Source organism: Eschrichtius robustus, chromosome 2 (genome assembly GCF_028021215.1).
Source record: "Eschrichtius robustus isolate mEscRob2 chromosome 2, mEscRob2.pri, whole genome shotgun sequence".
Taxonomy (NCBI): Eukaryota; Metazoa; Chordata; class Mammalia; order Artiodactyla; family Eschrichtiidae; genus Eschrichtius; species Eschrichtius robustus.
Genome location: NC_090825.1, coordinates 62777473 through 62802495, shown reverse-complemented (window position 1 = coordinate 62802495; position 25023 = coordinate 62777473). Strand labels below are relative to the sequence as shown.

Genomic DNA, 25023 nt, shown 5'->3' with positions numbered 1-25023 from the left:
GGGTGGACTGATTTTTTTCTCTCAGACAAGTTTAAAATATTGAAATACTGTATCCTGCTGTTAAACTAAACCTTTTACTTTCTTAAATCAAAGGAACTCTCCTCACCACTATATTTCTATTAAATCCAATCCTGAATTTATATTACATGCCAGTATTTGATTCTAAACTGGATCACAGAAACATATGTGGCACATCCATATTCACTTTTTCATCCCTAACCAGATAGTGTTTAATCTTCCACCTATAATCAACCCAAACAATTCAGTTATTTAAATGACTGTATCATTTGAAGTACTTCATAGAGGAATAAAAAAGAATATTTGAACCACTACTATTTGGACTGATTCAATCTACTTCATTTTTGAAGAACTTTTAAATATTTGAAATTATTAAATATTTCAAATCATAAACATGATACATAACTTATATACTACTTTTAATCTTAGAGGTGAATTTAAATGTAGAATTCAAATGGTAATTTAGAAATATTTTCCCCCTACACATTTCCTTCTTTAAAACAGGCTCTAAACTAAGCCTTTTATCATACCGTATTTCTCTACCATAATTTGCTTTCCATGTGAAAATCTGTCATTGTCACTCAATAATTAAAGTATAAAATAAGATACAATCTATAAAAGAGGGATGTTTCAGAAAAGACTAGAACAACAGATATGGGACTTAATCTAAAACAGATCTGATAATGTATGATAATCTTTTGAATATAAAACAGATTACTGACTATATTGGTAAGATGCTTGCTTTTTTTCTTCAGTAATGATAATGAGCTGGTACTCATTCATTAATTCTCTTCTAGCCATTCTTTTTGTGACAAACAAAGTATTTTGAGACAATTGATTAAATTGGAAATGCAGACTTCAACAACATTACAAAGAAAAATTTAAGTCTCATAAAGACAAAATTATGCGTCTGACACCACATGGCTGCATATATGCTAAGACTAGTCAAAGTAAGTGAAAAAACTGTATATTTTTGTTCTATTACTAAGGGTTGGGAAGCAAACAATCAAACAAACAAACACTTTGTTAGGGATTTCAAATCTTGTAAACAGAGAAAAAGCCTGACTCTAATCCTAGAGTTTTGTTTTGTTTTGACTGGCTCCTCTTCTGCCTGACCCTTTAAATGCTGGTGTCTATCAGGACTTTGTCTTTTTCGATCTTTTACAAATGCTAGAGCACGCATCCGGGCTTCAGTACTCTGATGTTTCTTTCCCAAATCTTCTTCTCCAGCTACTAAGCCCCACGCCAAAATTTACAAGTAACTATTGGAAACTGCCACCTAGACGTCCTGTAGGCAACACTGTGCCCATTTTCACGACTGAATTTAACATGTCCTGTCCATTGTCAATTATTAAAATCACTCCCTTGCATATCCCTCAACTCTCTTACCTGCTCTTGCTGCACTGAACTTACCTGGCTGATAAAACTATAATTAAATCTTTGTTTACTCCAATCCTTTCCCAAGCAGCTAAACAGCGCTGGAGAAAAAAATGCAACCATATTGACCTTTCGATTTATGATCACTTTAAATTCATGATGACTTAGCTCAAAAGGATCCTAAATGCTACTACCCACCAATCATACTATATTTCCATAGTTAATTCACTCCTTTACTCTTCTACATGACAATTCATACCTTCTCCTCACTTCTCAAATCTACTCCCTCACAATCCTTCCCAGCTGATGTCCATGCTTCATTTCACTAAAAAACTAAAACAATCAAAAGATAGTTTGCTCTAGTTCCCACCACATCAACCTGCATTTGTCTGTATCTGTATATTTTTTTTCCTCATTATTATTAATGAATTGTCAGCGCTTCTATTCCACTTGTGCTCTAGATTCCAATCCTTCTCTACTCAAACAAGTAGACTGTTCAACAATTTACTACAATTTTTCTGGTATCACCAATTTTGCCATAAAGATGGCAAAATTTCTCCTTTCTAAAAACAAAATCTCAACCCTGCTTAATCCTCCAATTTCTACCCCACTTTTTCTGCTCCCTTTACAAGTACGTAAATTCCCCTGGAGAGTTAGCTACACTACCTAAATCCTCCCCTCCTTTTCTCTCTTTAGCTCACACCAATGACACTTTTTTTTTTTTTTTTTTGGATAGGTAAGAAGTGGACTTATTTAGAGAGAAACACACTGCACAGACAGAGTGGGGGCCATCTCAGAAGGTGAGACAGGCCCCAATGAGGCTTTTTATCCACATTATTCCACAGAAACTGCTCCTGTCAAGGGTCCAGTAGCCTCCACATGGACAGATGCTTCAATGGTCAGTTTTTAGTTCTCATCTTGTACTTGATCTATCAAAACATGTGACGCACATAATCACTCCCTCCTCCTCAAAACGTTTTTCCCCCTTGGATTCCAAGACACCACATTCTATTGCCTTTCCTCCTTTCTCAATGATTCTTCCTTTTTTTGATTACTATATATTAGTTCCTTCTCATACCTAATCTATTTTTACTTCATCTCTGTATTACGACATTTTTCAAAGGGAAAAATGAAAGGCATAAAACGTAAAAGCAGTGCAACAGTGGTTAATATTTTGCCACATTTGCTTGTGTGTGCGCGTATATGTGTATGTTTTGAACTGACCCTTTTGTTAAGCTGTAGACAGAGTGAAACTTCATTTCTTTATCCTTTGGCATATATCTAAGAATAAGGCTATTCTCCTTTGTAACACCAACAGCATCAAGAAATTAATGTAACTCAAATGCCTTTTATAATTTTTCCACCCTCTCTACAATCCGATTGTAATCAAGGTTCATCCATTGTATTTGATTGTTCCATCTCTTTAATCTGGAAATGTTCCCTCCACTTTTTTTTTTTTTAAGATATTGACTTTTTGAGAGACTAGGCCAGTTGTTTCACAGAATATCTACATTCTGAATTTGTCTTTCTCTCTTCATTGTCATTTAAAACACTCTTGTATCTTCTGTATTTCCTGTACCCCTCTTAACACTGGAGTATCTAAGGGTTTAGTCTTTGGACCGTTTCTCTTTTCTATCTATATTCCCTTGGTTTTCTCAAAAAGTTTCCTAGCATTAAATACCATCTACCTGCTGACAACTTCCAAATATAAAGCTCTAACTGTGACCTTGCTCCTGAACTCTAGAGTTGTATATCCAACTCTCTAACTCAGTATCTCTACTTGAATATTTTGTGGGTATCTCAATCTTAAAATATTCAAAATCAGTAATGTTCCTCCCTTGTCTTCCGCATCACACCTAATGGCAACTCCATCCTTTCAGTTGCTCAGGCCAAAATCTTAGAAGTCATTCTTGGCTCCTCGCTTTCTCTTATGTCACATCTAATCTGTAGCAAATCAAAATGTAAGTGGAATCTGACCACTTCTCATCCACTTCCACTGCAACCACCTTTACCCAAGCAACATGACTTCTCTTAGATTACTACAATACCTTTCTAAACAGTCTCCTTGCTTCTGCCTTTGGCTCCCCCTTCACTCTATTCTTATCCACCAACCAGGATGCGCATGTTATAAACTAAATCAGATCACGCAATTTCTCTACTGAAACCCCTCCAGTGGTTTCCCGTTTTACCCAGAGGAAAAGCCAAAGTCATCAAAATTAACCACAAGACCCTACATGACATGAACTTCCTTAACTCTCAGACATCATTGACTTCTACACTCTCTTCCAGTCACACTGGCCTCTTTGCTGTTCCTTGAACATGTTAGGCAAACCTCCACCTCAGGGTCTTTGCAGTTGTTTTTCCTTCTGTTTGGAAAGCTCTTCTCCCATATAGACACATAACTCACACCTTCCTCTCCGTTGGGTCTTTATTTCAAAGGTCACCTTTTCGGTGAGACTGTCTTACCATGCTAGGTATTAAACGGCAATACAGGTATTAAAATTGCAACAACTACACACACCAGAATATCCTTTCTTGTTTTTGCTTTATTTTTCTCTACTTACCACCATCTAACATACTGTACATTTTATTTGTTTACTGTCTATCTCTCCATACTACAAGATAAGCTCCATAAAGACAGTTTTGTTAACTGCTATATCCCCAGTGCATAGAAAATAGCTTGGTATAGAGTAGGCACTCAATGATTTATTGATGAAATAAAATGAGGAAAAAATAGTAAGAAAGGAGATAGAAAAATTGTCCTTTGTATTTCCTTTTTCAAAAAATGTATGTATTTAGGTATATAGGTATGTATTTTTAATTCAACAGATAAACTAGCAGTAATGGCATGTGATTGGGCATCCAGAAAATAAAGAGAATTATAAAACAGATACCTTTTAAGGTTCTTAGAATCTCCAGTATCTATGAGTCTGTAAGATATTTAGAATTTAAAATTTTCTTTTCTTTTCTTTTTTGTTTTTTTGCTAAATTACAAAGTGATTAAATTCTGACTGTATGTTTTTCTAGACTCCCGGAACCACCTGATCCTTTTTTTTTCCTATTTTGTCAGTTCCTCGTTCCTAGGTACATTTCTAGAAACCTGGCTTCATTTTAAGAATTTTCAGCAGCAAGGTTTAAGGAGAAAGCTGTGAGTGAAGTAGGTAAGAAAATCTTTTTAATGGTAATTTTTAAATGGCCATATAAAATTTCTGCACCATTCATACCATGTACACAAGCATCCTTTCACAGGCACTTAATTCTCTGTCTTCAAGTAAAGGGAATTTTTTAATAGTATCTCAAAGTTCAGAAAAAATCCTTACAAACACTTCTAATGGCTGCCAGAATTCTTCTGCACAGCACCTAGTTCATTACCATGACTACACTCTTGGCTATGCTCCCTACAGTCAAATTTCTGAAAATATCTGGTATGAAACAACAATGCACTATATGATGAAACAGTAGGTGAAGATGTCACCTAAATCATGTATCATCATAACGAGTGTGCCCAAAAGTTCAAAACCTCTTAGCCAGATTCATTTGGCACAGCAAGCTAGTTTCTGTTAATACTAAACTAACATACAAATCTGCACATCTACCATTTTGTTTCAGTCCAACAAAGCAGATGATTTTCAAAGTATTTCTCTAGATGCTCTAATCCTAAACTCTACATGGCAGAAAAATATCTTTCTTCTATGAACTTCCCCCAATATCTAATTTACATGACACAACAGACGATGCCAATACAGTCTAACAACTAAGAATGTGGTTTTAGAGTCACCTGAATTTGAATCCCAGTTCTCTGGCTATCTAACTGTACGTTGTGGGCAAGTTTCAAGTTCACAAATTCCCGAAGTTTGAAAGGGGGTTACTGTGAGGATTAAATGAGATAATACATGGGATTCACTCAGTATACTGCAGGACACTAGGTAAACATGCACGAAACATTAGCTATTATCATTGCAACATCTTAAAAAATCTTAACTCTAGAATAACCTTTATATTTTCTTATGTCCCGTGTCTCATACAGTCTTAAATCTTTCCTCATCTTTATATAAATGAAAGCTCTTTCCTTTTTATCTTTGTTGCCTAGACTTCCATTCAGATCCTGGTCATTTTTAACCTGGATTATTATAACTTCATTCTTATTGAACTACTTTTCTTCAGCACTTTTCTCACTCCTTTTGTTAACCTAATTCAGTAATTTGTAAGTCACCTTAAGGATCTCTGACTCATATCCATAATCTTACTTTCTGCTTCAAAATTATTTATCCATAGCAAGTATTTTTCAAGTACCACTACCTGGCATTGGGCTAGGTAATGGAGACACAACCATAAACAAAACAGGCAGTCCGACAGAAACTTTACTTGGAGGAATGTAAAGAACACTTCTTCCTTCAGGTCCTATGTTTCAAATCATCTTATATGAGTCAAGTTTCTTTAGAACTCCTGTATGATAGCAGATAATATCAACATTTCAGTAAAGTATCATAGTTAAGAGAGTGAATTTTGCAGTCAAAACTATCTGAAGTATTCCCCTTACTACCTGTGTGATCTTCGGGCCAGTTTCCTCACCTCTCTATATGCCTCACTGGTAAAATGGGCATAAAATAATACCAACTCATTTGGCTATTATGTAAACTAATGAGATAATACATACAATCTGCTTAGAACAGTTTTTCCCACCAAGTAATAGCAATTTATTAGGCTTACTATTATTGTTCCCCTCTCCAAACCTCTTCAAACTGGTACCCTATGGTCATTGTACCCTCCTCCTCTAACTGTACAACTCCTAAGTTCTCTCATTCTCTCCTTCAGGCTTTTCCAAATTGATCAGAAGAGCTGCAAACAACCCCTAATCCCACTCTATCTGGACTAAGAACTCCCATAAGAACTTTCAGTTATGGCCAGCCTGACTATACACTTTACTGTTTCATGTTTATATATCACCCTCACCAAAAAAAAAAAAAAGGAAAAGGAGTATTCCTTGATTTGTATATCATACAAACAACTATTTATTCAGATATCAAGTATTAAGCAGAACTTTTTCCAAGTTTGTTTTAGCTATGTTCTTTTATTACAAATTTTAAGTTCCTGGAAAATAGATGTTCCATACTATACAGCACCTACACAGGACCAACACAAACATTTATTCAGGCCCTACAGTGGAAAAGAGGTGGCTAAATATAAAATGGGATCACTACTGAAATCAACTAAAACTGGACTTATTGAACTATAATTTTTTTAATTAGCTAGAAACAGGAAAGCTATTTAGTTTCTAATAATCATTAGATATTAAATTTTATAAACTACACATTTTTGGAGTAGTTTACAACAATGAAATTGATAAATACAGTTTATGACCCAATTTGTAGCATTCACTTATTTACAAACAAATAAACACAATTTGAAATTTCACTTACTCAAATTCTGTAGCATAATATTTAAGAAAGCCCAGTAAGAGGTCCCCAAGATTTGATTCATTCTTTGAGAGGTAAGGAGGAACATTACATGGAGCTTGATGTACAAGGTGCAGCTGTATAGCAGGACTAAAAGATTCCTATCAAAAAGAAAAAGGGAAAAATGTGAGGCCATTTAAAAACACACCAAAAAACTTTATAAATCCTAACATAAGGCTGTCTGAAGAAGAGAGAATTTTCTTTATTTGGCAATTTGGAAATCTGAAGATTTTCTTCCAGTAAAGGTTTCACCAATGTTTGGAGTAGGCCAGAAAGGACCTGAAAAACTAAGATATTCTAACCCTGACTGAGGTATATCACTCAGTTAACCAAATGAATTCCTATGGTAGCAAAAGATTTTCTAATTCATAAATAAAACCTTACTGTACATACCAAGATTCCATCCAATAATATTTAGATTTCTTTATAAACGTATATCCTTCTTAATTATTTCTATAAAGAGCAGTTGTACTTTCTGAAGTGTATCAAGGACAAGATGAGAGCTTTCTCCAACTGTCACTTAAAATTTCTCTCAAAGGCCATGTAAGTAATTTTAATACATAAGTAGTACTTACGCTGATTTTAAGATTTTTTGAAATTTTATTTCATTTTTGTATTTTGTATCTTGGTGGGAACAGAAATAATGATGTTCAACATGAATTGAACTTGAAAAGACAAAGAAGGCAGGGAAAAGAAGAAAGATAGGAAACATACCAGCAAGCAATATTCAGCAATTTACTTTTAGCACAATATGCATAAAGGAGGATATCATCTGCTTGCAATCCAGGCCCAAGCAAGATACTTATTAGAAAGAATACTAATGAGTACTTATTCTTTTTGCCTATGGTATGCCATTCATTTTCATATCTGATCTTTCCTCTATTAGTAGCAAGTTATGGCTCTAAAATAAACTAAATGAACTATAGAAATTCTCAAATAATACATATCTATTACATTAGAAAATACTTTTTCTCAGGTAATTTTCACAGTGCCCTCAAGAAAGGTTTTCTATATTCCCCTTTGCCATCAGAGTAGAAACAGATTTAAAAAACAAACAAAAAAACCCAATTGGTTAAGACAGCAGAATGATAACTACACTTAAGGTTCTCAACTACCCAACAGATCAACTTTGGGTTTATAGATACTAATTCAATTAGTAATATCTGAGTAACTCCAATATTTAAAAAAATAGAGGGTCCCCAAATAACTAAGTGGTAATACCGAGAAATAGGGTAGCGCATCTATTTAATGACAGTCCTCAAAAAACATCAGTAAAAACAAAGAGCAAGAAAATAAAAATATATTCTCTCCTGCCCCATTACCTATAATTCTATCAACAATTTTTAACTACCAAGAAGTGATTACCTTTCTGTCAGAAGAAAAATTCTACTCCAACCACAACTCACAAAGTTGGCATTCCTAAATGTGGGGCTCCCCTTACACTTCTAACAGATTTAGTATTACATTATATGACTCAAGTAGAAATCTTATTTGTCTCTAAGACTAGGGGGACTAGGAGAGAAGCACTAATTTGTAATAAAGAGTTTTAAAGGCAGAAGAGCAGGTTTCTTACTTGTCTTGCTCTTACTTGTTAAGTGTAAAATTGGACTTAGGATAACATTATTTAAAACTGTAAAACTGGCTCCAGCTCTGACGTCGCCTGTGCTCCTTGAGGAGTGACGATACCACGGAACCGGAGCCGTGACTGAGGCTGATGTAAATCTGAAGGCCTACCCTCTTGCAGATGCCCACCTCACCAGGAAACTACTGGACCTCGTTCAGCAGTCATGTAACTACAAGCAGCTTCACAAAGGAGCCAATGAGGCCACCAAAACCCTCAAGAGAGGCATCTCTGAGTTCATCAGACGCCGAGCCCCTGGAGATCATCCTGCACCTCCCACTGCTGTGTGAGGACAAGAATGTGCCCTGTGTGTTTGTGCGCGCCAAGCAGGCCCTGGGGCGAGCCTGTGGGGTCTCCAGGCCTGTCATCGCCTGTTCTGTCACCATCAAAGAAGGCTCACAACTGAAGCAGCAGATCCAATCCATCCAGCAGTCCACTGAAAAGCTCTTAGTCTAAACAGGTGGCCTCTGCCACACTCCCTGCTGACTCCTACCCCAGGGGTTATGTATCATTTGTCTGTTAGCATATAGTATTTCGAGCTACCTTCTATTGTTATAAAATATTATAGTGCTCCAAAAAAAAAAAAAACTATAAAATTTAACTAATATTCTCTAGGGAATTAAACAAAAAGGTTTAAGTTCAAATGACAGGGAAAAGAAAAGTGGGTCACTGTTTAATAGTTTCTGCTCTGAAAGCTTCTTATTTTGATTTCTAGCACCTAGCACAATAAGCATTCAACTTATGAAATGATGCTGAGAAGAGCAGCCATTTTCTTACCTGAAGTTTAAAACTGTTTGAACCCCCTTTAAAAATTTTATTTTGTTCAGTAATTTAAAGAAACACATCAGTAATTGTGAGATTAAAACTATAGAGTTGTGAGACCTACTATATTAAAATGCTGAATGACCCTGAACCAACAGTTTGGCCAGTGTTCTCTTAGCTTCACTGTTCTTTTTCAAGGTCATATATAAAAAGGGCCATGTCATACCTATTGAGGGAGAACTGAAGGAGAAATCCAAGCAAACAAACAAACAAACAAAAAATAGGATCCAACTAAAAGAAGCTACAAGTAAATAGGAATTCTATTTAACCTTAAGTAATCCCCATTTTTGGTAATCATTCATCTTACAGAAAGATTTTCCGCTTTAAGAAAAATTTCACTGAAGAATTTTTTTAAAAGGAGCTCCCCAACGGCATTTATGTATTGAAGAACAATATATGTTACTTCAGATAGGATGAGGGCAAGTAAACAGCAATCCAAAAGCCAAAGAAATAAAAGCAGCCTTTAAAATTACAATCTAAATCCAGAGAAAAACAATTTAACCAATACAATATAACATCTATTTCTTAAAGCATTTTTTCCTTTGGATTATTGATATTTACTAGTTTAATTTTTTTTAACTTAGGGAAGACATCTCTATTATTTTTTAAGGTTATATCTTACTTTGGGCTTCTGATATCCAGGTATGTAATGACTAAATCCTGAAAACATTTTCCAAATGACATTTAAATGCTGAAGACACATATCTTCCATTTCTCTTCACAATGCCAAGTTAACAAAAATTTAAATAAGTAATCTCTGGAAAAACATTTGAAAAGTCTCACTGTTTTTGCCCATGTAATTGCCTAGCAAAAACACCTTTTGCCAGACTCCATGATCTTTTGAGGCTGTGTCATCATATCTTACTTTACCTTCAAAGTTTGAAAATTTGGACTAATTAAACACTTTCTGGACTAAATTAGACTGGCTGAACTTTTACTTGGTACCTGTTCTTTAAAATGATGTATAGCTTAAATGAAAGAAGACTGTTTTCCATTTCTAGGCAAAGAAATTTAAGTTGCACAATTTTCTAACAATATGAATTTTTAAAGCCTAGAAACATTGAGGAAGATCTCAAAGAAAAGGATAACTGATATGGAGCATTTAAGTGGAGTTCTACCTATATAGAGAAAGAACTAAATGATACATTGAAGTTCTACCAAGACTTCTTAATTATATGCAGATCACCACTAATCTAGTGATGTACATTAAAGACTGATCATTAAATTACCTTTAAACTATATCTGATATGAGTGAGATCTTTAAAGTTTTGAAAGGAATGTAACTAGTTAACACAAAGTAGAAGTACTATTATGAAGTGGTTAAAAGCATGAGCTCTGGAGTCAGACCTAGGTTTGCAACCTTGTTCTTCTATAGCTATGTGAACTTAACCAAGTTATCTAGCTTTCCAAAGGTTAAGCTCCTTCATCCATAATATAAGTAACAGTATTCATAGGGTTGTTATACAAATTAAATGATACAATGTATGGAAAGCATAGTAGCAATATTATCTATTTATTAATTATTCAGTATATGCAAGGCATCATGATTATTTTAACTATACATTTACAACACAGTATGTGGTTACCTCCTGCAACTTTCAATGCATTATTGTGGAATTATCTTTGGCTTCTGAGAATAGGAAGATACCACTAGGGAAGGAAACAAATATAAGTTGTCTTGATAAATCTACCTAGCATAAATCTAGGTGAATCTCATAATATGCTTGCATTAAAATAAAGATCCCTTCATACACCTAATCTGAGTTTATATACTTAAACCTTCTCAACTTCATTTCTTTAACTCAACAGTAAATACTCTGTCCTCTATCATTTATGTTGCTTTTTCAGTCAATAGTTAAGTAGTAATAATCGATAATGCTATATATCATGATATAGTTTTCAAAGATAAAGATGTTTATAACCTTTCATCCTTTCCTTTCATAATTTAATAACAACTGAATTGAAACACCATACTAATTTTTTAATTGAAAGTTTTTTTGTTACTGTAAAGTTTTAAATCATTCTCAAACTTATTTATCAAGCTGAAATTCTGTCACATCAGCTTTTCTTAAAGGTATATAAATATATCTGTACAGGAACAATCAGATATACACAAATAAAATGTAGTAAGCCATGCAAATTAGATGAAATGGTATCTTAGTGACTACTACTATCATTTTGCCTTCCATAAGCAGCATAGTCTAATGGAAAAAATACCAGTTGCTGCATCCATAAGTTGTGACTAAACAGCCTGGATCAATCATGTAATCTTTCTAACATTCAACTGTGAAACAAGGGGAGTACTTTAGAAGTTTATTTGCTTAGGATTGAAGATACTGTATATAAAATTTATATGTGCTGATATAAAATAGATACTAAATAAATGATAGTTACTGCTAGTAATAAGAAACAAGCTAATTTGCTTGTTCCATCAGATGGACCACTGAAAAAAGCACTCCACTGATCAGTTTACAGGTTTCATACAAAACAAAAAAACCTGCTAAGAGGGGGTATTAAGTCCTTATCCATGTAAGTATCAATCTTATAGTAAAGATAATGTGGTTTAAATATTTATGACAATGTAAGCACACATGAAAGCAAATTAAGACATTCTTAAGTCTAGTAGGGCTTGCTATTAGTACTTTTTAAAGCCTTGGGGCTGGGCAGGTATTAAATCTATTTCCTGGTTACAGGTGTAGAAATAATATTATTAGCAAAACAGGGCGGAGAATATAGGCTTAGAGGTAGTACATGTGAACAGAAATCAGGACCCTGTCATGGGAGAAAGCTAGGTGATTAGAAAAATGAAACACAGAAGTAAAAATGAGGTTCTTCAAACTAGAATATACTAGTAAGAATCTGAGTATCTTATAAAAGTAATACCTCTGTCTCCCAGCATAGTGCTATTAAACTGAAATTTCATCAGTATTTTATATTAGTAAAAAGAGTTCCAAGTAGTACATGGTTTTAAGTGAGATTTCTGTAGAAGCATCTTTTCACTGCACAATAATAATAAGATTCTTTAAAGGGTAAGTTTAACTATTAGATCCTTTGTATGTTGAAAAATATATGCAGCTCTTTCTACACTGAAGCCTAGGTCTTAAAGAAAAATAAAGTTGAGACAATGCAATGGAATAGTAAACACCCAGTCATTATCTTTGACCATTCAGTATGAGCTAAAGAATAAAAACTATAGAGGGAGGAAAACATTCAAGAATAGGCCCAAAAGTTCATGTCATTTTCATTTCTATACTTTCTGATGCTTTCATTTATCATAATGCTTAAAAAAGCATAAATACTTATACCTAGCTATACTGTAAACTCATTATAATAGTTCTTCACAGCAGAAATTTGTTTTTAAAAGGAAGACGATAAGATAGCCAGATTCCAAAAGGTTCTTGTGTTAAACAGTCTCTTCTAGTAGATGACACCACAAACTGGGAGGCCCCCACTACAGCAAGACTCTATTTACAGTGAACCCTTTATTATCCAGTACCTCACATGTGTGCATTACAAGAATAACTGATGTTCAAAAACAAGAACATCAGTTCTCAATCATCAAAGATTAAATTACATTTAATTTAGGTTCCATATCAATATATTTATTATATTTTGTCTGATACATATAAAATAAATAAGTTCTTTGAAAACTGATCGCTCAAGATGGATGTTATGTTTTCCTTTGTAATATGACTATTTAGTAAGTTTAGAAAACATCTCTTCTTGTAAGTTTATGAACAGGTAAAAAATTACGTGGTTTCAGAAGGTTGGTCAAACATTCTAAACAAGCTGCCTAAATATTATTTCCAAAAAAAACCAGGAACAAGAATGACTATGGAAGAAAACAGAAATGGTAAGACTATAAACAAAGAAACAGCAAATTCTGGAAAAAAGAACACAGTAAAAACTAGAAAAGAAACAAAAATACTCATATAGATTATGAATATGTACATTACCTAGGTTTCTCTAAACTCAAACTGAGTACACACTAAACTTTTTCTAGTAGGCACACTTCATTTCTTGAGTGTTTCCAATTAACTTCACCAGGATTCTTAATAGTGTACGCACAAGGATAGTGTACTAATGTTACCCCTTAGAATATTACTTCGTAAGATCAAATGAAAGATAAAAAGACTACCTAATTGTTCATCATCTTAATTTTTTTCCCTGATTTCAAATTATACATATGTTAGGCTGTAAAACTTCTGAGTTACTAAGTAAAGATATGTTCTAAACATGAAAAAAAGTAGCAAGAAAAAACTGGTAGCATGAAAAAAACTGGTATGTGTCCAAATGGGCCTTCACCAACTAAGTATATTTAATTCCCATTAGTGATAATCATGAGCATCACCCAAAAAGTTCCACCATTAATATGAATGACAAGATTGTCTGCCAATAACCAAATAAAATAGCAGAGTCTTCTGAAAAATTATATGAAACATTTTTGCATTCTAGTGGCCAATGCCTCAGCCTATGTAGAAAATGTTATCATATACTTAGAAGGTAATTAATACTACTTTTATATTCACGTTAATACTGCACATAATAGTTCCACATATACTTGTCATAACATGTATTGTAATAATTTATAAGGAACACTTACTGGGTAAATTTTTTGGATGGATGGAAGGATGGGTTCAGGTAGGGCTATAAAAAGAAAAAGTTTAAAGCTTCCGTGATTCACGTAATTCATTTTACAAAGCAATAATTTGTCAGCTACACCCCAGGTATGAGACTATATGGGTTTATGCTAAAATTCAACAGCTTTCATATACTTTGTGAAATTAATTCTGATCCCTAAAAATTTAAATTCAAAATATATCTAAGTTGACAATTTAAGGTCTGTTAATAAATTACATATATTTCTATGTAAACCAATGTTCCTTACATGGTTTTAGAATAACAGGTCATCAATAAATGGACACACATCATTTGGTCCAACATCAGACACACACACAAAATAAGCAAGACAACTGCTGTGCTACAGATATTAAAAAGACATTGTTAAGATGGATGTAGCTATCAAAAAAAAATTTTTTTAAGTACAATCCAATGGCACTACATCATAAGAATAATAGCTCTATCATAATTGTCCCTTTATTATTTAATTTCTTCTAACAATAATACCAAAATTGAGATAGTTCTGGGAAATTGATCTATTGGGAAAAAAAACTGAAAAGATCTTCAACTTCATTAATATATTTTTAAAAAGAAAACCTCAGCAAAGGTTAGAATCTAAATCAGGAGATTTGTACCAATCTGCTATATAATAAATAAAATTTCATACAAAAGAATCATTATCGTCATATGCCACTGTACTTTTTAACTGCCATTCTGCACCCTTCAACAGCTTTACCCAAATCCAACCTCATTAAATGTGCTAACTGTAATCTCACATCATTATAATGTAGATCGTATAACATGAAAGGCAAAGTGTTTAATATTCACAATATAAGAAGTAACTGTAAAATACAGTGTCTTGAATATGGTAAGATACAAATAACACATTTTCAAGATTTCTTTAAGATTAAAGACCAAATATAGTACCGCATGATAAACTATGTATTTAAGAATTAGAAATACATTACATATACAGTTGACGCTTGAACAATACAGGGGTTAAGGGCGCCAACCCCTGTGCAGTCCAAAATCTGCATATAACTTTATAGTTGGCCCTCCATATCTGAGGTTTCAAATCTACAGATTCAACCAGCTGCAGATCATGTAGTAAGTACTGCAATACATATATACTGAAAAAAATCTGTATATAAGTAGACCCGCACAGTTCAAACCTGTGTTGTTCAAGTGTCAACTGTAATTAAATAAATTCAGTAACAATGAATCATTACTTCACTTTTAATTTGCTATTTAGCAAAAGAATTTTTAAATGACTCCTGGAATACATTAATGAACACATAATCAACCATTATGACCAATTTACATGGTTTCCAACTATGATTATAAATGTATAAATTTCTACCACATAGTACAAAGTAGGATGCTTCATTTAAATATCTCTTCATCATGCTTTATTCCCAAGTTGAAAATTGGAAACCGGAATAAAATAAAATTCCATGATAGTATGGAACGTTCACAGTGTATGATTAAGAATATTAAGGGAAAAAACTCACTCATTACTTACCAGAATCACTCTCAGGAAGTAAGGATACATATTTTTTTTCCCAAAGGCATTCAAATGCTAAAATTCTAGAAGACCCTACAAATAAACTCAAGCCCCAGTCACTTAATTCTATAAGTCTCTATATCTGTATAACATTTTTAATGGCTTTTAAATAATTTTCATTATAATATAGAAGTCAAATTGGAAACTCTTATTAGAAATTAGTTTAATTTTTAAATCTAAAAACCTGAGTTCTATTCCCATGGAACACTGCTAGTAAAATAAAATTATAACTTAAAAAAGGATGAAGAAAAGACTGTAGAAAATTAGAAAAAAAATATTATCTCATTCTAGTTATCTAGTTATCTCATAACTAGAATGCCAGGAGAGAAAAATAAACACAAACCACTGGTATAGGGTCTTTCAGTAGATAAAGAGCCTTTAGAACTAAGCAATGTGGAAGCTTTTGGGGGCAAGGTTATCATTCAAAAAATCCCCTGCCTTACAACCTTAAAGATTTAAAAACACTTGTCATTAGAGAAGCAGTTAGTGTACCCTGGCAATTATTTATCAATGCTATCCTGATAGTAACCTCAAAACATTTAGTAGTTTTTCAAATGTTTACTTTATTCCAAACCAACATACACTCTGAAAGAATCTCTCTGTAACAACATCTCTTTTGATTTCAAAAGTTTGGACTTCAATCTTTTAATTTTCTCTCCCAAAAGCAAAATAAGACAAAAGTTTATTATTGCGGGATATGATCAATAGATAATGCCTTGAATATATTTAATCTATAAGATTTTACTTTGCCTGTAGTTTGGATGAGAGCTTTCTGGTCAGGCCTTCACAAATTTATACACATAAAAGTTACATACTAATTCATCAAAAATTAAACTAAAAAAAAAAAAAGCAGACCTTCAACAACACTAAACAACCACTAACTTTGAAAACGCAAGAACAATTTTTAAATGCCTAAGAGATATTTCTATACCTGGTAATACGGTAAACATTCCATGAATATTCATTCATATTGTTGTTTCTAACCAATTGACACTTCTGCCTTTATTATTAACTCATAATCTTAGATTGCTATTAAACTCTCTTCTCAATAGGTTTTTCCCTTCATGCTTTCATCAGTCACTTTTTCAAGCATATGTAGTTTGTAAACTGACTGTTGAAATTCATTCTAGGAAATGCTTTAATCTTTTCAACCTTTCTACATAAAAAGGACCTGTTTCCCTTCTCTGTTCATGGCAGAAAAGATATTAAAGTATTTAAAGTTAAACAAAACTTAAAGGTCATCTAATCCAACCATTAGTGTTACAGATGAATGTTAAAGCCAGAGAGGTAGAATAACTTGGCCAAAATCACACAAACTCATTCACTGTGGCAGAGCTGGAACCGCTCAATACACCTTGCAGACTCTTGTATGACAAGAAGAGCAATTATTAACACTTATTTCAATCTCTGTAATTTCTTCTGTGGAGGAGTAGGTTAAATCTGCCAAAGTACAGAACTACACAGTAGATCTGGTTAGCTGATGTCTTTTAACAAACACCTAGAAATGGCTGATGAGAGTGCCATTAATTACTAACCATCTTAGTAAACAGGACCACTTTATCAAGAATAAAACGTTTAACAAAATCTAAACCAAATTTTAACATGATTTCATTACACTGGTAAAATACTAACATTTGAATTTTTAACTTGCTTACAAAACCACCAAGGGGCATCTGTGATTAAACTACATTTTCTAAAAAAGCAATCAAATTAAAATTTCTAATGTAACCCAAAAGAATGGAGAGATAGGGCACATATTATGAATGTTCATGCATGTTACATGCTTTAGTCAAATCTAATGTTTAAATCTCAACTAAAACTAAAAAATGAATAGACACTAGGTGGTAGTACATGAATGTTAGTCTTATTCTTCTTCATATATTTTATATGTATTTTACAAGAAATATTTCTAATCTATTCAATTTTTAATAAAAGTGAACTGCAATCCACAAGATTGGACAGAGTTCACTAAAAAAGCATCGTAAGTAATATATGTTTCAGATTGAACTATAAAATTGGACAAAAATGATCAGTGATATATAAAGAAGTATCTAAAGCAGCCAACATCATGTTTCAAATCCTTTTGGAAGGACAAATCAATCATCAAATTAGTATATATCCAAGACTGCTCAGCAACAAAAATACATGTATTATAATTAGCTTGAAATTCTTTAACAACAAAGAGGAAGATTATCTAACCTTTCTGATGATTACTGATTCACAAAATTTTGGTCCATTTAAACTATTTTAAGTCTCTCTCATTACCTCAAAAAAATTCACCTGATTCCACTGTTCAAATAAAAATATACTCTCTTATGTAATATATTATAAAATATCTACAAATACAGTAATATATAAAGAAAATGAATCCTACTGTCCATAAGTAATAACCCCTGATAAATTTCTGGCACATACCTTTTCAGTATTTGTATACATATGCATATATACACACTCAAGTATAGCTACTGTCTTTTAAATAAAATTGGTATTATGTTGTATATGACATCGTATCACAAATATTTTCTTATATCAATAAATATCTTTAAAACATGATTTTTAGAATCTGTATAAATTTCATATTAGGATATATCATAATTAATTTGACCATTCCTCCTACTCTGAAAAACTTAGATTTCTAATCTTTCATTATTTCAACAAACACCATGAAAAACAGCCTTATATAAATTCATATATACATTGCTGATTATTTACCTTAGGATAAATTCCTAGAAATGGAATCATTGAGTCAAAAAGTATTAACATAAATATTACAACAACTGTTTTCTAAACTGTGCAATATTAACCCACAACTTCCTGGTAAATGGTCTTACATTAATATCAAGTCTTTCACCCAATCTCCATGCCAGTTCACAGGATATAAAAGCTTTTTTAAACCAACAAGAAAATCATTTAATTCCTGTCTCAAGTGAAAAATAAAAAACACGATGAATGGTGCTTGAGCAAGATAATGGGTCCACAATACAGTGGTGAAAGTTCTTTGAATACAAGAGTGAATACAGGAAACTGTCAAAAAATAAAAACACAGTGAAACTTCTTTATAATGTTTTCCAGGGGTAACATTACTAAAACATTTGTTCAAAGCAACAAAATAGGAAATGTGGTTGTATGTGCCTTAGAAAAAACTTTTTAAAACAATGATATTTGAATATAAGGTCAACAGGGAAGACACCATAATGAAGTTTAACTGCATTTCCGTTTTAAAAATTGGGAAAAACTCCACAATACTTACTTTGTAAATAGTGCAAAACCATCAATACAAGACTATAGCTGCTTAAAGTACCACGACTGGCATCATTTATCTCATGGTGACTCGCCCACTTCTTAATCACCAGTACTAACGGACGAACTCGATTTTCAACTGAAAGTAAAATTAAAACTTAAAAATGGTAAGAAGATTTTACAGTTTCTTTGAAAGTTTACATTATTTCCGAACTCCATGCCAATAGAAAGAGCAATGCCTCCTGTTATTAAACTCTGTTCACCATAAATGTGTCTTACTTCTAAAACGTACTTCAGTTACCTTTTAAAAATGACCAATTATTAAAATTCATTTTATTGACCTATAACTCTGGTGGTATGTGATTTTAGTGTAGCAACATATTATGTATATAAGAAAATGAGACACACTGTACATAAACACAAAGAGGTATCAGTATTTACTACACACATCTTTATGAAGGAATGAAGAATGAAGGATAAATACAGAAGGTGTTAATTGTTTGGAAATAAACACAAAACTTACGGTATGCATACGTTCTGAGAAGGAATGTGTTTCTTATTCCAACAATATTGTTTACATTCAAGTCGAACTCCACACAACTATTTTAAAAAATGAAAAAAACTTCAGCTCAAATACAAAATAAACTAACTCCCTAGTAACTAAATTCATATCCATCCATCCATCCAATGATACAAAATAGCATAGGCCCAAAGACCTTAAAATGAGACAGTACAGAAATAAGAATGAAAACATACTTTTAGTATGATTGGGGGTCTATTAAAGATATAAAATAAGATTACTGTTGAAAGATCCATAATGTACCAGTAAGGCTCCAACTATTCTTAACAAAAAAAAAAAACAAACTTTTAATTTTGTAATCTTTTCCAGATAAACAAAATTATATGGCCAAACACATTTCTGGGCAAGTTATCCCACTAAGTTATATATTCTCAATCAATTTTGAACAACAGCATCATTTGCTTTAAAATAGGAATGAAAAGCCAAATAAAGTACAGGTGAAAAAATAAAAGCTCTGTCTACACTTTATATTCCCTCCAAAAGGGTTGGTAAATTATAGTATCATGACAACTTTGGCTACTGACATCTAGGAAGAACTATAACAGCCAAACACATAACAGAAGGGACACTTCTTTGAAATCAAAGATATCATGCAATTCACAATTTAGAAAATACAGCAATAATGATGGGATACATAAAGAATGGCTAAACTCAAAATAACAGGACTAACTAATGCATAAGTAACAGAACCATATATTATCAGGTCCAACTTCTGAACAATGAGTCTTTCTGTGAAAAGTGCCTAAAATACAAACTTAACGAAAGTCCTTTCTATAGCTTTTAACTGTAAAATTTGAAATTTACCTTTTCAGATTTTCTCGTTATGGGAAAAGAAATCCTATAATCTTTCAATTATCCATGCACGTTAATAAAAATGGAGAGTGAAATTAACACTTCAGATATATTTGGCTTTGGGAAGCTTACGGTAACAGTAAAGTTACATTCTTTGTGTTTGTACAAATCTAACACTGAAACCAGTTTGCACTCCCTCTATATAACTCAATAAAGAGGAAAAAACACTTAGATGGAAACTAGTGTGCAAATAAAAACTTCCAAAAATATGAATTCAGAGCTTTAAAAATATCCACAGTACTTGCTTCAAATTCTACTTCTGGAAATACTGAAGTAACCCTTAATATGGAAAGAATTTTATGCACAAAATGCTTATTTAAACAGGGGGTGGTTAAGTTAAAGTCAATAAATTTACACAATGAAATACTGTAAAGCAATTGAAAATGAAGCCAGAAGATAGTCAATGATAAAAGCAAGTATTCATGATATACTGTTAAGTAACAAAGTATGATTTCAATTTTAATTTTAAAAGCTTTTATGCACTCATACGCATAGAAAAGGGTCTGAAAGGCTTATACCAAAACATTAACATCAGTTATCTTTGGATGTTAGAAGTGCAGTTGTTTTTTTCCTTAATGGTGTGTATAGAGAAGAATTATAAAATGGTGCTTATATAGAATACTTAACAATGAAAAAACCTTGTATAATAATCTTAAATAGAAAAAGAATTGTTTATATAACTACATTTTTTAAAACGATTATAATTAGCTAATAGTTTTACTTACATTTACTTTATGTTTTATCTCTCTATATCCTCGTGCTTTAAAAAAAAAACTTCACCATTAAAAAAAAGAAAACTCCACTGCTACTTGATAGAAATTCAGTAAATATTTATAGATTAGATGGATGTTTGGATGAATGAGGGGGAAAGTTTGAGCCAGCACTTATCTAAAGATTTGTTTAAAATATATATATTCAGTCAATTCTGATTATTCACAGTAGTTATGTTCTATATAGTTGCTGCAAACACTGAATTAGTGAACAGTGAACCATCGCTCCTAGGGGAAACAAAGGATTAGGTTTCTAGGAGCCTCCAGTCACATTTTCATCAGCGGATCAATATGTCTCCAGTCACATTTCATTGGGTTGGCCAAAAAGTTTGCTCCAGCTTTTCTATCACATCGTATGGAAAAACCCAGATGAATTTTTTTGGCAACACTATATTTTATTTTTTTGTGGCTGCACTGTGTGGCATGTGGGATCTCACTTCCCTGACCAGGGATCAAACCTGTGCCCCCTGCAGTGGAAGCACACAGTCTTAACCACTGGACTGCCAGGGAAGTCCCTCCAGTCACATTTTCCTCAAGTGATCAATATGTAATTTTGTTTTATGTATGTTTCAACTTAAAGACACCTCATTTAATATACTGTTCATTCAATAACAGTGAAGTCATTGCAAAGAGCACTGTACTCTACTCGTGCTTGAATGAAGCACATCTAACACACGTATTTCCTCCGTAAGGCACATCACAGCTTTGTGCAAAAGGACCCTAGACAGTACCTCAGCACTATGTTCGGGACTCACTTTAAGCAGCAAAATCAAGCACAAAAGCACAAAAATGTGAAAAACAGCACTAACTAGACTGTGAAAAGGACATGTTTATAGTATGAGAGCTGAAACAAGAAAACAGAGTGTCACATTGTTAAACTCAGTTGGGAACACCTACATCAGGTGACTCAAAATTTTCCCCACTCTGTGTATGTCTATGAATAATCATAAAAGTGTTGCAAGTGTTAATTTTGGGGGTTACAAAATAAATTTTATCAAGTATGCAAATTCATAAATATGGAATCCATGAATAATGATCAACTGTGTATATACTTATATAATTTCAGTATTACTTTTATAAACTGGGCTAGAAAACCTGATTTATCACAATCCTATATATTTTTTAGAAAATCTTTTTTAACCAATAAAACAAACACCTATTTACATTTTATAAAATGTAAATAGATAGATATTATATAAAAGATTCTAATTCCAATGCCTATAAGAAATTCAGAACCCAAACTAGTAGAATATGTAGATAGATATAATTATATTAGTAACAACCCCTTTTGATATAAATATACATCGAATTTCATCAATTAAGATATGTTCTCAAGAGCACATTACATTTCCAAAAGGCAAGAGGATCATTTAAAACTCTAAAGTATAAATATGTATATATTCTTTCAATTGGATAGTCCCAAATACTCAAAACGTCAACCAGAATAAGTACAGTTAAGCATGAACAACTGCTCAGACTATTTTAAAAAATCATTTCAAAAACCAAATCATTTCTAAATGAAGATAAGCTATTACGTGATAGCATACACTTCTTAATTATCTACCTCAGAAGAATACCTAAAAATTATCTAAAGCAACTTAAAAAAAAGAACTCAGTAATTACTGACCTGACTTTATCCCTGAACTTCACAATTGGCACTTTTGCTCGAATCAGCTGAGGTCTCTCAATGTAACCAGCTGAAGGATAAAAGATAATATGGATATCTGTAAATGTTTCTCAAATTCACAGTGTTCCAATGCACATTTTTAAAAAGTAGTATTTTACTTAGCTAAAACAATTTGAGAAAATATAGTCTTTGAGACAGAAAGCAAAGACAAAAGGACATTATCAAATTCTTCTAAGTTTGGAACTTCCAATACCATGTAGAGGACTTTATATGTTAATACGTTATTTTCAGAAATGTGGTCTAATATTTAATAACACCTATAAAGAATTTCGTCAGAGCATTATAAGAGAAGTATCTAGGCCAGCAGCAGGGGGATAGCTAAACTCTGGTACAGCACATGGCAAGATATTATGGCAGCCATAGAAATCATATTTATAAAGAATCTTAAATGTGGAAATGTTGGCAACATGATACAGGGGGCAGTGATACATTCAAATAAGTATGATCTGTAAGAGGAAAAACATACACACATACTTTTTTATTCCACCAAACTTAAAAAAAAGTTTTTTGTGAGTTGAAATACATGTTCATTGTAGAAAATTAGGAAAACACAGAAGTGTATAAAAAAGAAACTGCGAACTTTTCCCAAATGAGCAATTTCCTAATGTTTTAACTAAAGAAAAACATAATAACATATATTAAAACTAAAAATTTTCTGTTATAATGCTTCTACCACCAAAATCATAAAATACACCAAGCTTGAAATAGAATTATGTGCAGGAATTCAGTGAGGTTTAATGAAAAATAAGATTAAGAGTTAAAAGTTCTGAGTTCCAAGTACAGGTTCAGACACCAACAAACTATACTCCTCGGGCAAGTTACTAAGCCCACTGATCACCACTTTCCTTAATTATTAAAAACACTAATTAAAAAAAAAAAACTTTCATTTGAATTATATGATCTCTTAGGTCCCTTTCACTTTTAATATTTTATGATTTTAATAATAGTTATTAAAAATTCACTTATGGTACAAATTACTCCTTTATTTTACAGATGTGAAATTCAAGTCCACTGAAATAAATCTCTTGATTTGTTTCTTTCCTACAACTGATATGTTATTCAAGGGCAATAACTCGTTAAGTGACTTTGTATTTTCCAGCTCAAAGCCTGACACATAAGAAATATTTGTTAAATAAACAGACAAACTATCTTTCCAACATCACAGTTAGTGTGACTTCAAATGTCCACAATATTCTGTGTAAGTTTAAATAAATTATTTGAGATGGCTTAACATGTGGATTAAAAACTGCTTCGTCAGCTTATTCAAAGAATAAAATCTTACAATAAAATGGCCTAAGTCGATAATTTTGCTTTCTGTTGGAGTAATATATCTGGGCTTCATGTTCAGTGATCATGTTTTTAAAACAAGTAAAGATATATGTCATTGCAAAACAGATGAAATTCTCTCTTCCTCACATGAATACCTATAAGACTTCACCTGTATACTTCTTTTGGCTTGTCAGACCCTCTGCATTACAGCTATTTACATTCATGCTTTAGCTTCCCGAACGGTCTACAACCTTTTGAGAAAGAACTGAAGCTTACATATCTTTGAATTCCCCACTACCTTCAGTGGGACAGCTTACAAGTAAACTCAATAAAGATTTGTTGAATTATACATTTCTGTGTTGAATGGTTTACTCTTCTTTTTAATCAAAAGTTAAAAGGAATTCATTTGGGAAAAAGGATCTACATTATACCTAACCTAACCAGAAAATAAACAATCCTTACCAGAAAATAAATATAGTGAGAGACATTTTAAATAAATAGTTGTCAAATGACATATGAACGTGAAGCATGTCAGACTTACAAAGTCTAGTACAGAAGTGTTTATGGACTAAGGTGAGGATATGCCGTGCTTCAGTCTTCTGATTTACCTGAAAAAAAACACTGAAAAGTTAAAAATAAAGTGTTTTTTCGTTATCTTTCTAAACTTAGTGTTTTATTTTCTTAATGTATCTCAACAAAAAGAAAACATAAAGTATACTTTTCATTGGAGTTGTTTTTCAATATACAGTAACCTACATTATTTAAAAGTCAACCTTTATGCTATCTTTTACATCAATATTTCTAAATCAATTTCTGATTTTAAACTTAAAAGCATAATTTTAAAAGAAATACTGAAACAGCCATATGTCATTTTTTCACTTTAGCATATAAATGTAAAAAAACAATCTTCTCCAAGAAAAATAAACAGAATTTTAACTTTCTGTAACATGTTTTATTTCCCTATCTAGATTGTGAGTTGCTTAAAAATAAAATTCAAATCTATGGTGTTTCAGTATGAGTTGTAACAACATGATTCAGACATGTGAATAAGACTAGAGGATTAGTGTGATGTACCTAAGTATAACCTAATTGCATGGGAGAAAGTTTTAATTAAAACTCTAGTATTCTCCATTATGTTTATTATTTC

At 32.4% G+C, this 25023-nt stretch overlaps 1 protein-coding gene and 1 pseudogene across 2 annotated transcripts in view; one reads left to right on the top strand and one right to left on the bottom strand.

Moving 5' to 3' along the window:
* The window catches only part of TENT2 (terminal nucleotidyltransferase 2), a 58450-nt gene that overhangs the window by 6940 nt on the left and 26487 nt on the right, over window positions 1–25023 (bottom strand). Inside the window, exons 8-13 of one of the 2 annotated variants that reach the window (XM_068535563.1) lie at window positions 24418–24484; window positions 22548–22617; window positions 19242–19318; window positions 18729–18857; window positions 13898–13941; window positions 6816–6952 (exon numbers count right to left, since the gene is read on the bottom strand). In XM_068535563.1, the coding sequence (XP_068391664.1) occupies window positions 6816–6952; window positions 13898–13941; window positions 18729–18857; window positions 19242–19318; window positions 22548–22617; window positions 24418–24484 (524 nt within the window). The remainder of the gene's footprint in view (window positions 1–6815; window positions 6953–13897; window positions 13942–18728; window positions 18858–19241; window positions 19319–22547; window positions 22618–24417; window positions 24485–25023) is intronic. The other variant, XM_068535564.1, reaches the window with a different exon arrangement.
* On the top strand, window positions 8532–8951 carry LOC137759392 (NHP2-like protein 1 pseudogene; annotated as a pseudogene).